The 13,511-nt window shown below is 42.7% G+C and overlaps 1 protein-coding gene across 2 annotated transcripts in view; it reads right to left on the reverse strand.

Moving 5' to 3' along the window:
• LOC125012070 (tetratricopeptide repeat protein 28-like) overlaps positions 1-12,118 on the reverse strand; it is a 162,767-nt gene extending 150,649 nt beyond the window's left edge. For both annotated transcript variants that reach the window (XM_047591688.1, XM_047591686.1), the window contains exons 1-2: positions 11,871-12,118; positions 8,312-8,611 (exon numbers count right to left, since the gene is read on the reverse strand). In XM_047591688.1, coding sequence (XP_047447644.1) covers positions 8,312-8,611; positions 11,871-11,900 — 330 coding nt within the window. In that variant the 5' untranslated portion in view covers positions 11,901-12,118. The remainder of the gene's footprint in view (positions 1-8,311; positions 8,612-11,870) is intronic.
• Positions 12,119-13,511: the final 1,393 nt, after the last annotated feature.

Consider the following 13,511-nt stretch of genomic DNA (forward strand, 5'->3'; position numbering starts at 1 on the left):
CGTAAGGCTGATCCACTATCAGCGACAGACTGTTACGCCACGAGCATGGCAATGAGCTTGCTTTATCTGGGTCTTTTGACATTTCTTTCCATGTAATAGCAAGCAAAAAGCTATTAAGCCAGTAATCAATTTGTGTATTCGGAGGGAAAAAGCATTCTTTAACACGACTGAAAGTTTCTTGTCTGAGGCGCTTACCTACGCTTTGAGGTGTTTTATTTCTCTCGGGACAAAAAGACCGGCACATTTCATTTTCCAAACAGCTTATCTGCAGAATGGTATAACGGAAAAAAAAAAAAAGAATACAAAACTAACACACCCTAAAAGTTCATTACAGACCAAATTAGAAAGAGGAAAACACACACACACTGAATCTATATCCAGTAGTTTGAGACTGTTCTAAATTGCTTGCCTGTGTGGGTGCTTGTAGGTGTTGACAGGCCAGACAGATTATGATCAGGGTGACATCAGCTCCCAGCTCTGACTCATCCGTGCCCCCCGGACAGTCTAGAGACAGACATCTGTGGGGTGAGGGGAAGGTCGCCAACCCACACATCACACCAAATTACATCATCCTGAAAAGCTCGTTCTTTGCGAACTTTGTAGTATCCAGCAGAGATATATAGCGTACAGCGGAAAGGTTACAAAGACAAAACAGGCTGATTTAAATTTTTTTTATACATACATATATATATATATATATATATATATATATATATATATATATAATATACATACATATATATATATATATATATGTGTGTGTGTCTGGTGTTTCTTGAAAGTAGATTAGACTTTACTGAACACTATAATTTGGTGGGGCGCCTGGGTGGCAGAGAGGAAAACCACTTGGCCACCATCGCAGCCCTCCGGATAAGCAGCACTTGGAATCATCCTGTTAACTGTAAGAAAAAAAAAATAGTGAACACATCAACATTACACTGAGTTAGGAGACTGAGAATAGTACTTCAGGGCATAAATTCATTTAGTCATATCACAGACTTAATTTATGTTGTTGTGTCTGAGCCGTATAACGAACTAGCAATTCAGCAGACACAGCACACTGGGAAAAACTGATGATGGAAGCTGGATCTAACAGCATGTGTTAAATGCTCAACAACCGTCCATCAGGTTGTAAATAATATAGTAGCTTAAATAAATTTTGTTGCATTAAAAAACAACAACTTAGGAGTAGGGACAGAAGTCACAAATAATAAAGTGCTTTCTAAACAAAGTCTCTTCCGTTAAGAGTGTGTTGGATCTGTTGTGGAAACCAAATGAGAAAGAGCAGGACTGCTTACCAGAAAACTGCACCTCAGGATTAGTTCCATCTCGGCTGCGTAAAGAATGACATAGCCGCCAAAGAAGTGCTGCTGAAATCAAAACAGCAGACCTGTGTGTGTGTGTGTGTGTGTGTGTGTGTGTGTGTGAGTGTGTGGTCACTTTCCCTCCATCGTGCATATGTGCGGAGCTGCTGCCTAGCCACAGCGGCCTTCTATAGGAAAAAGTCGGAGTTTAACTGCTCCCGCTCATTTCACAAATTTTCCAGACAAATAATTTCAGGTTTGTGCCCACTAGCGCCAACCCTCTGTCCGTCCCGGTCGCGCTGGTCTATAATTATACGCTATTCATTTGAGTTGTTCATTAGGTCAAGCCTCGGCTGGGTAGAAGCAAAACGGAACCCTCTTATTAGTGGTTCATGACTCTACTCTCTCCATGGTGAGCATCGGAGCTGTAGTGGAAAACAGCTGAGTAGCAGTGGGAAGAGGGGAGGCTGGAGGGAGGGCTTATTTTTTTTTTACTTAAAGCCAGAACACACCTCTTCACGAGGAGAGGCCGCGGGGCACATAGTGAGATTATGAATGCATTTTTTAAACATGTATTACATAAACCACTGCTGTGGTGTTTATAAACTCCATAAATTCATGATCAATCAACATGAGCAGCCTGCAGCCTTTGCCACCATCACCTTAGTGCTTGGGAGGTTTCAGGCTCTGTGTTCTGTAAGCATCTTGGAACAGATGGTTATTAAATATAAGCATTGTGCTGTTTTTCTTGTTGTTCACTGTGGCGCCTTTCAGGCAGTTCAAATTTGGGCTTCAAGGTGTAATAAGCCCAAGCATCAGCTGCTTGGACTGCAAATGCAGCCTCAATATTATATGCTGTCAAAGATTTTAATTCACTTTTAATGAGTTCTTTTAAGTCACTCTTTTAAGCCTGGATCTTCCAATAAATCTATGGTCATTCCTCTATACAGCCCATTTAAAAACTTCATGCAAATAACCTGTGTTTTGCATTTGTATCATTTTCTGATAAACACATAAGGAACTCCTCTTCATTAGTGACTAAGACTAAGGCACAATTCGAATAAGCAACAGCAGCATTTAGTGACCTCGAGCATTACACGATGAGACACGCCAACACCTCCTCTAATTGCAAGAAAACAAGCCTTTTAAAAACACCAGTCAGCCACAACATTAAAACCACAGCCAGGAGAAGCAAATAACATTGACCATCTTGCGACAATACAATGTTCTGCTGGGAAACTTTTGGACCTGGTATTAATGTGGAAGTTCCAGCAGCCATCTCCAGCAGGATGCAGCCTGACACAGACACACACACAAAAACGGTTTAGGAACAACTCAAAATACATGAAAAGTACAAGGTGTTGACCTGGCCTCTAAATTCACAAGATCCCAAACTGATCAAGTATCTGTGGGATGCACTGGAATAAACCTGATCCACTGAGCCCCCCTCCCTTCAACCCATAGGACCCAAAGACCCCCACTAACAACATGTTACCATGTCCCCCTCAGAAGACACACTCGTCTCTGATGAGTCACAACTGTTTTGGAGGCAAAAACGGACACAATATTAGGAAGGTGGTCATAATGTTATGCTTGATCTGTGTATAATGTCCATGCTACGGGGTAATTCACCACAAGAGAAACAGTCCAAAATATTTTCATGAATAATGTTAGATGTTGGTGACACCGATAAAAAAAAAAAAGAGTTGATTTAAGCACTTGTGAAATTGTGAACGGTGTGGATCAATCCACCTCTGCAAACTGTCATTTTAAAACGACGCCCCGAAATGTCTGCTCAGCCCCATAAAGAATGAAAAATGAGAGCGTGTGCGTAAATGCTCATTTAAGTTCCAATATTCTCTGCCAATCAAGCCCATGAACTGATGCCACCGCTGAGGTAATGAAAGCCCAGATCTCCATTACACTCACCACTCAACTTTAAATGTCTGAGCTGCTCTGAAAACTTCAGTAATTACTTGTGACAGTTGCGATCATGAAGTGTGCCCTGTCAGCGTGGCTGTTATGTAGCTGTAGGTGAGCTCCCGTGCCGCGTTTTTCATTAAACTCAATCATCTGCACCAAACTGCAACAGACAACAGATCTTATTTGAGGGGGCAACACGGTGAGAAACGTCCTCCACGCGATATCATAACGAGTCTCTGCTGTCTGCTGGTATTCTCCTGTCTAACCAGAGGCGTACACGTTTTATAATTATTTATTCATAACTGTGGGCAGGTATGCAGGTTGATGTCATCTGCGTTCAGTTCTTTCAAATCAAACCAAATCATAAATATGCATCAAGGGATCATATAAATATTCAGTGATACAAGGAATCCAGAACACAACACTTATTCGTCTAATTCATTCTTTGTTTCTCTATTTTAATTGTTCGACTAGCGGATAATGATACAGTTTCATACAGTGATACAGGATGTATCACTGTATGAAACTGTATCACCTTAGAGTAGTTTCATTATTTTTAAAAGTAGTATATTTGATCTTACACTAATCAGCCACAACATTAAAAGTAACACTGATTATCTCGGTATCATGGCGCCCATCAGTGGTTGGGATTCATTAGGGAGGAGGGGAACATTTTACAATATTAAAGCATTAGACACAGGTAAAATGGGCAAAGGGAAAGATTTAGGCGACTTTAGCAAGAACTTGTGAAATTGTGATTGCGACTGGGTTAAATAGGGGTGGGAAAAAATATCGATATGGCAATATTTCGCGATGCTTTTTCTTCCAATACAATATAAATTTTAAATGTCTTAATATCGATTTTAAAAGAAAAAGTCATGTTTTGGGCCCATCTTGAACAACTTCCACACTTCCACAACCACTTTTTTTTGTACAGGTGCAAAAAATTGGAAATGGATCATTTGGATTATTCTTGTTTTACAACCTGTATTTTAAGCTGCATTTAAAATTTCTCAGTGAACTAAGTACAATATTGCAATATCATAATCGCAATAATGTATCGTATCATGACTCAAGTATCGTGATACGTATTGTATCGTGAAGTTTTTTCCAATAACCACCTCTGGGGTTGAAGCATCTCCAAAACTGCAGCTTTTGTGTGGTGTTCCCAATCTGTAATTCTGGGTATCTATCAAAAGTCAGTAGTAACCTAACAGACTTGGTGAAAAAGCTAATGGTGGATCAGATAAAAAGGTCTTGAGACACTATAAAAGTGCTCATACCAACAATGTCCAGATGAGCATCACAACTGTACCTCGGAGCAATGGAAGAACATGGCCTGGTCTGATGTACAGCATGTTCTTTTGCATCATATGGATGGAATATGCATCATCTAGGATGCAATGAACATTTCATCCTGATGCAACACTTGCCATTGCCATGGGGGCCGTGCTTGGTCTCCAGCTCAACATCAATGTTGTGACTGATGTGTATATATAATTAAATATGAACTGATTAGACAACGTTGCATAGGCTCCAGAAGATGGGTGGTCATCAGCCAAAGTGTGTTAGACAAATAAATATGGACCTGATGATGACGCTGGATGGAAAGTCAAAGAATTAGCAGATTTCTCCTTCCTAGATCGGTACCAAATGTCACCAGAGTTACTGAGCAATGTATCCAGTAGTTGCTGTGACATGTGGACAAAAGAGAAACTGACTCCCCTATCTGCCGAGCCACACTCCAAGCACAGCTTACATCTTTTTATTTTACACTGAATATGTGAAAATGAATTCATTGCACCCCACGCTTCCAGGCTCTCTGCTCCACTAACACAAATACACACATTATTTCACAGTGCTTTAGCTGACTAAGTCGTCTGTTCATTATTCAGCATGTGTCAAAATAACAGACAAGACGCGATAAATATTTCAGATGGTGTGAATGAAAGGAAGGAGAAGAAAGAGCCGTGGCCACTCTCCACATGAGATCAAAAGACAGGTTCTTCATTCTTTACACACACAGAGATCAGATGTGAGCTGGTTTAACGGACTGTCAAACCAATGGGGAAGCATTACACCCCAGTGGTTTTCATCCACATGAAAAGCAGAGCGCCGCTGAGAGTGGCAAAGCATGAGGGCTTTAAATCACACACACATACACGCAATTCTTTTCTTCCCGTTCCCGGTACAGTAACAGAAGAATCCAGTGTCATCACGCAGCGCCGCAGGAAACAGAAGCTTTATGCCTCATCAGGGTGTCAGCATCCACTCCTTACACAATTAATAGATGTGGTGCCGCTGTAATTAAAGTCCCCCTTCAGTACTCCACACACCATGAACTTTTCCAATGCAAACACTCATTGTCTCGTATAAACCCAAGGCAAATCCACTGGGGTGCAAATGGACATTTTATGTTGGGGAAGAAGAAAAATGGCCCCACCTAATGACACGAGCTGAAGAAAAAAGAAAAGGAAAAAAAAACATATAACAGCCTCGTCTGAAACATTATAAGAGCGTGTCATCTGCAACGTCAGTGTTCTTCTGCAATGAACATTCGAGGAGACAGAATACCCCTGATGAGTACCCATCATAACCTATAATCAGAAGATATGCAAATGATAGCAATGCTCCCCCCTGACGCGGCGCTGCCAGTTGTCTTCTGGTTCCCGAGGAACTCTCCTGTCAGCGCTGAAGCAGGAGAACGGGAGTGATAGCAAACAGGGCTGTTTGTTTAACATGTCACCAGAAGAGCGGCGTTGCGAGGGAGCGACCAGATGGAGGAGCAGAATAGACCGTGACTCCGTTTGTAAAGAGCATTGTCCTCTCAGTCCTAGAATTGCCAAATGCTCCATGCAAACAGATGCTGGAATATATGGAATAAAAAAAAAAAAAAAAAAAAAAAAAATATTAACGAACAGGAAAAGAAGCGTGATTATGCTCAACACATTTTCTCCCAGATTCCCTCCCACACCAGATCACAGAGACAAAATGTGGACGGACACACAAAGTGCGCAGCCCCTGCCTATGAAATGACACCCTATTTTGTCCTCATTTAAGCTTTTTATATTCAGTAAGAGGGAGCGGTACAAAGGGCCTAAAGCTGTCTCGGGTCATTAAACCACACATTTTCTTTCTTCTTTCAGAATGTGTTTTCTGGCACTTACAGCAGGGAAAGCTGACAGATTAGACAGGGAGTTCCTCCATAGGCTGGCTGTGGGCTTCAGGGGAGGTGGGGGCTTCTCGTTGGTGCTCGGGGGCAGCAAACCCATGCCTGTCACCGTTTGATGGGCCGAGCCAGGAGCGCAGTCACAGGGAGGTATGATTGATGATATTATGTACTCACGCAGGATCTGAATGCCAGCACACTCCTGTGATTTAATCCCTGCTCCGTCATCAAACATCCGGCCACGGCAGATGGACTGTACACGAGCAAGCCTTTCTCTCCTCAAGGCCAGAAGCGTCAAGATCACCATTACCAATTGATTCTTTGAGGCAGCACATGCCATTATTCATTCATAAATCCACAGCACACAGTGGATGCGAAAACGCCAAATTACCTTACTCTGAGTGTAAACTGGGCTGAATGATTTATTTTTCCTTTTTTTATATTAGAAGCCAGATTTGTTGTGAACCTGTCTCGCACTTTCACAAATCTCACATGCTCAGGAACATTTCTTCTGTGAATAAAGGCTGAAATTTAGCTTTACTTGGACATGTTTTTCACCCCACATAAATGTGAAAAAAAAAAAGAAAAAAAAATTCAAGTGTTTTTTTCATTCTTCTCAGACAAATCCAAAATTTTTCCAGTTTGACAAGACTGACCCCTAGTGGTGACTGAACAAATTAAATTTGAAACCTCAACGTACCGTACTCACAACCCTCCGTATAATTGACGATACCACAGACACATTAATCCCGTTGTCTCATCTTACAAAGTAAGACACAAGGGTCAAGCTATACATCATCAGTAAAACTGAAAACTCGAGCACGAGACTCATAGCTGTCAGGCAGTAAATCCAAGAATAAGCAGAACTACACAGTCTAGATTAAGCCAACCATCCCCCAGGCAAACCACAAAGAGTTCATTGTACTTGGACAGCATATAAAGAGGAGGAGAATGATTTTGGCAGTGATTTTCAATCATAGTTTGTTCTCACTGGCCTCGGAAGGTTATGAAATGAGCGAGACTTTTGCCATGTTGAGCCTCGGGCGCTCCAGGGGGAGAAGTGGCAACCATTTTTGTGAGGTCAATTAAAAAAATACATGCACCACAACCGCACATTCATAGCAGAAATGTAAAGACCTATATTTACCAAAAAAAAAAAGTGCAGTGACATTATATATGTGATACAAAGCGACGGCCACAAGCCTCAGGAAACCTACCTGAGCATCCGAAGATACAAGCTCCAATCAAAGCAGAGGTAGCCACTGATCTATCACGGGCGGCGACAAATTATCATCAATACCACTCTACCACATCATCATCAATCTCTCTCTGGAAAGACAAAAGTATCTCTCCATGCTAAATCGCGAAATCAATGCGTTTCTATCACTGAGAGGAATTGGTCCCCCAGTGATCCACCGTGGCTGAGTAATGTGAAATCTATCGCAGGTTAGTCCACGCGGCCCGGACAAGATCAGAGACAAGACCCCAGAAAAGTTTGTATTGATCAGCAGCCACGAGAGTGAAAATGTGATTGGAATTTGAAACAATTTGAAGATGAATGACCGAGTAATTGCGAGGCAGGAAAAAAAACAACGAAGGGACAAATAATTTCCAGCACGGTAGTAACATAACAATCAATGTCATTAACCACATCTTCTAAAAAAAAAGACTTTTTTTATACTTGATTTTTCACACATTTTAAAAACAGCACAGCCCAATTTCAAACTATCCATCTCTGTATTGATAACACTCGAATTGGCGTCAGAGACACCAAATTAGATTCATGCTTGAGATTTTCAATTCCAGACAGTGACACACTGTTAGTCACTGGTTTTCTGTTTTAAAACACAGCTGTTACAGAAGTCGTTCTACAATTTCCCGGAATCCGCTGTTTAAGCTGTCGAGGCGCACTTACCTTTGGCCACTTGGGATTAAGCTCGCAAGCTTTTTCAGCATCACCCAGAGCCGCCTGGTGTTGGCCCAGTTTGAGGAAAGCTGCTGAACGGTTGCTATACAGGATGCAGTTCTGCGGGTCGGCTTGCAATGCATCACTGTACAAATGGACGGCCGCCTGAAAGTCCCCTCGCTGGCACGCCTCGTTGCTCTGCTGCACTTTCTCCATGAACTCTGCCTTGCTGAGGCCGTACCTGGCCCCGTCGTCTCCAGGAACGCACCGGATCGGTCTGCACGCTGCCCGGGAACCGAAGATTGAAAACTGGAGACACGGGCAGAGAGGGGACTGGGTGAAAAACATCCCTCAGCGCGTGGCTGACGTTTGCGCGGCAAGAGAAGCACAGGTGAAACAAATTCCTTTCGAGGACGGCTCATCTCCATCCGGAGTGAGCCCGTGGCTGTGAGCCAGCATGAAAAATGCCAAGACCCGTGAAGTGGCTCATTCAAATGGAAAGCAGTCGTTTTTAATGTTATCAAATTACACCTGTGTTTTCACCTGCTATGACATGCCAACATGTCTGCAGCCCACTGGCAGCAGAACAGCTCGAGCGTGTAGCTGAAGCGCAACGAAATGGAAACTGATGAATAAATAATAAGTTGGGTGTTTTTGTAAGGCAAAATATATAGGCCACAATGTACACTGATCAGCCATAACATTATGACCATCTTCCTAATATCGTGTAGGTCTGTTCCTCCAAAGACCAGAGAATGGACATGGCCCTCTGGGGAGGGTTCTGATGTGTCTGGCAACAGAATGTTGTTAGTGGGGGGCTTTGGGTCCTAATGGTTGAGGGGAGGGGCCTCTCTAGGTCAGGCTTGTTCAGGATCTAGTGAATTTGGAGGCCAGGTCAACACCTTGTACTGTTTTTTCTGTTTTTTTTTTTTGTTGTTTTTTTTTAAGGCTGCATCCTGCTGGACACGGCTGCTGACATCAAGGAGTGTCATTGCTATGAGGTGGGGGTGGATACCTGGTCTGGTCTAGGTGAGTGGTGCATGTCTAAGTAACATCCACATGAATGCCAGGTGCAAGTCTCCAAGCTGGAGGAGCTTGTCAAAAGGTGATCAGTGTTTTTCACTTCTGTCAGTGGTTTTAATGTTGTGGCCGATCAGCGCGTACAAGATCAGATAAAAGTTTTCGCAAAACAGAATTTTCACATGCAGCAGCAAAAGCAAAAAGTGTAAATATAGTCACAAATACTGGCTGAATTGTGATCAGTGTTGTCCTTGTATTGTGCATGCTATTGATATTACACTAAACTAAACGAAGCCACCATATTTTAATTGGGTTTGACATATTTTTTCAATGCATTTAACTCATCCTTTCGTACACGCATGAGTGAGTGGCCACACTTGGGGCTGCGGGCGGTCAGGTGCAGCCCAGGGGTAGAGCTCAGGGGGTCGGGTGCTTTGCTCAATAGGTCTTGAACAATGGATGGGGAAACGCGTTTTCTTCAGTTCTCAGATTTGAAGTGCTACTCAAACAACAAAGCCACAGCTGCCCTTAGAGTTATGTGTTCCTCCTGTGATTTTCCTGTTATGACAAGCTAATGTTATTGTCTGCTGTGATGAATACCAAAATGCTTTAATATGGCTCAAAACAACATTTAAAAATCAAAGATTAGCGCTTTAATAGAACACAGAAGGCCCAAATTCCCATATAAAATCTATTCATATTTTTCGCCTTCTGGGTATATTCCCTCTTATTATGCATTCACTTGCCAAAATATTCCCCTTCACGACTCTTATAATGTTCCGTTTATGTTGAAAGAGCATCAGAGAAGGGGTAATTCAACTCTATGATCACACTGGAGGATGTAGTTTGTGCTGCCGTTAAATCCAACATGGAAACACAGTTAAATCAACAGCTCTCTCGGTTATTTTAAGCCGACGCTGAACACCGCAACCTTCAAAACATCTGAAGGCTGCTATGGATTAAATAAATGTTTCAAAATAATAATGTTTAATTATCAAAAATGAAAATCTTAGCGTGAATAAAGAATTTTAGCTCAGATTTAGCTCAGATTTAGCGCTTCCTGTCGCATGTCCACGTCTGTGCTGGTGCTCGAAGAGAAACACAGCAGTTCACAGCAGAACAGAGGTCGACTTAATGAAGACATCTTCATCGAGCTGATAACGAAATAGCACCTGGCTCACACCAAAGCCCTCTGCGTTGTGGCACTCCTGTTCCCATTTATGCTCGGCTTCAAAACGCTCCCCAAACAACCAGCAGGAAGACCAATTATCCCGGCTCGAACCCTGCAGTGACTGCACCAAATCCGTATCATCTTCTGACTGATTACAGTGAGTAGGTGAGCGTCGACGGTTTGCTGAGTATTACTGAATCATGACGTTCATCTCGGGTTGCACGGCGCTTGGGCCGGCTTCCATTATACCTCTTTCTCACCACACCTCCTCGGACTGAATTCTGGGATAGGGCAGGCTTGGTAATTACTTCCAGAGGCCCGGGGAATAGAGGCAAGCAGAAATGAGCAGCTTTTGGGTATCAAGTAGATTCAACATCAAGTTACAGTGCAGGGGCAATCAGCTGCACTCTTCCACCTTCCTTTTTTCAACCTTTCTGACAACGTCGAAATGATTTTTCTCCCAGATGGCCACATGGAGATCGGAGAGGACAGATTCCTTTCTTTACTTTAAAGTGCTTTCTTTGGTAAAAAAAAAAATCTCAGCTGTGCTGCAAAGATCACCCGCAGATAAGGCGAACGTGTGCAGTGGGAGTTTTTTTAAAAACAGCAACCGTACCTACCGACCCACAAACAGGCCGAGGGGGTGACATCCACGCTGTCACCCGTGCAGACATTCAAAGGACCCGCTCGCAAAGAAGTGTCAGGAGAGGCATCTATTATAGATTAATGCACCCAGAGCTCAAGATCATGCAAGTTTTTTTAATAGGAAAGTTGACTCTGTGCTGACAACATGCATGGAGGGGTCTGCCTGCTGTATGTGGGCAGCACTAGGCAGGAAGGGTGGAGAGTAGAAGATAATAAGAGCCTGCACCAATATAGAGGACACCCCACCAGTGCAACTCATAAGGAGACAGAGAGAGATTAAACCAACTCTCCAAAGACAAATCCAGCTTCAAGTGTCTGCACATATTTACAATTCTGTTTGGGGAATTAGGAGGATTTGCTCGTGGCAAAACATAAACCAAAGATCTTGGAAACACTGCAAGATCCTGGCAGTGGAAACTTCTCCGTTCATGCACAGACAAAAATAAGCGTTTAGTAATCTGTGTGAGCTTCCGTTGACATTTAAATCACATTTGTGTTGCTCGCCGCCTGCGCCAGAAGAGCCCACACATCCACGGTGCAGTAGTACAGAGCCGTATGCATGACTGGAAAATCGATAGAGGATTTTTACGAGGTTTTCGCAGGAATAGTCATTTGGTATTTCCTGTTGAGGACTCGGGGTAAAAAGTGATTCTGAGGGCACTAAAATGCCAACAACTCCACAAATGACAGCTCGCACGAGAGAGCACGAAGGTTTTTCGTGAATCTATTTACCTTTTCTTTCAGAGTCGCTTGCTTCTCCATCCTGTCTGACTGCGTTGGTTCGAGCGACTGGTTATCGCTCTCATCCCATCACACTCTTTGTTGACTTTGACTGTTTGTGCATCAAGAAGTGTTCCAAATTTAGCCAAGAAAGTCCACGTTGCAGCGCGAGAGTCGACAAACTGCGCGGAAAGCTACAAAAAAACGGAGCCGTGTGGCGTTCAGGAGAAACTTTTCTCAAGGAAAGTGCGCCATGTTGTCAAATCTTTTCCTTTTTTTTCTCCTCCTTTTTTCCCCTGTTGCCATAGCGGATTTGTGAGCGCCGTGCACACAGAGGCATGAGGCTCTGTGGGGAGCTCGAGTCAGGAGAATAAAAGTACAAATAACACATTCATCACTCCGGGACTTTTATTTCTAGATTTCAGACGTGTTGTTGAAGTTTTTATAAAGTGGAACACAAAGCATTCGTTAGCTAACTTTTAGTCAGGGGCGGTCATAGACTCTGTGAGAACAGGGGCGGAGATGGTAAAGGGCCACCTCTCCCTGGCGCACTGTCACACGTTTGCATGCACAGTTCAATCGAGCTATGCTGAAAATTCAAAAAGAATCTGAATGCAGATAAGATGCACACTATCCCTCAGGTGGTTCTTCCACTGGCTCTGTTTACCTTCTACTTCTGCGACCTGCTTTCTTGGATGTTTTTGTTCGGGGGTCATTCACCAGCACAGCAGTTGTGGAGCATGTGCAGGCATTGTCTAGTTTAACTCAGATTAAGGGGTTGGCATGGCAATTAGTGGTTGCTGTTATGTCACATCCTGTTTCCTAAAATGAAACTTATCTAAGAAAAGTTACACTTGCATTAACATTATATTAACTATTTAAAATGACAGAAAGCGTCCTTGGGAGAGAAAAAAAAAATAGACATGATATGACAAATTGACATATAGTTTAGGGTTTTAGTTTGAGTTCGGATGGAACGTTGCTTTTGTTTTCCTGATGTTTTTTGGACTCACTGGTTGAAATACCATCTCCATCCATTGATTAATGATTAATTTCATGTCATAAAAACACTTTATTTGGTCGTAACTACGACATAAGGTTTTCGTGAGAGATGGGCAGCTTATGAACTGCCCCCAAGTGGCCAAAATCACAGTGAAGTAGGTGTTACAGTTCGGTAAAACAGATACACCCTCCTGATCCATGGTCAAATTTGGCCATTTCTGCTACTCCATTCCCTTCCCTTTCCCCACGCTCTCAAAATCTCTTAATTTTCAATTTCACTATCACTGCTCTTGTCTCAAGCGTTTGCCGAGCCAATCAGTGTCCCCTCTTTGAATTCATTACATTTCTGTCACTCTACTTTTCAGCTAGTCTGTCATGCAGTCTTCCTCCTCCCCATCTCCTCCTAAAATTGATTGTCCAGAGGATCTCAATTAAAGTTTCCATCAACCTATCCACTGCCAGCATCTAGACTCGTGGGATTCCTGTCCCTATCCACTACCTTCATATACTCTATGATGTCACTTTTCATCAGAGCCTATATTTATTCTCACAAGCTGCAATAAATTTCATCCTTTACTTCCAGATGAAACTTATTGAAATAAATAAACAATTTTTTAAATTAAGCTGTGAGCAGTAGGTCCCTATGTGCAT

This window comes from Mugil cephalus, chromosome 8, assembly GCF_022458985.1.
Source record: "Mugil cephalus isolate CIBA_MC_2020 chromosome 8, CIBA_Mcephalus_1.1, whole genome shotgun sequence".
Lineage (NCBI taxonomy): Eukaryota > Metazoa > Chordata > Actinopteri > Mugiliformes > Mugilidae > Mugil > Mugil cephalus.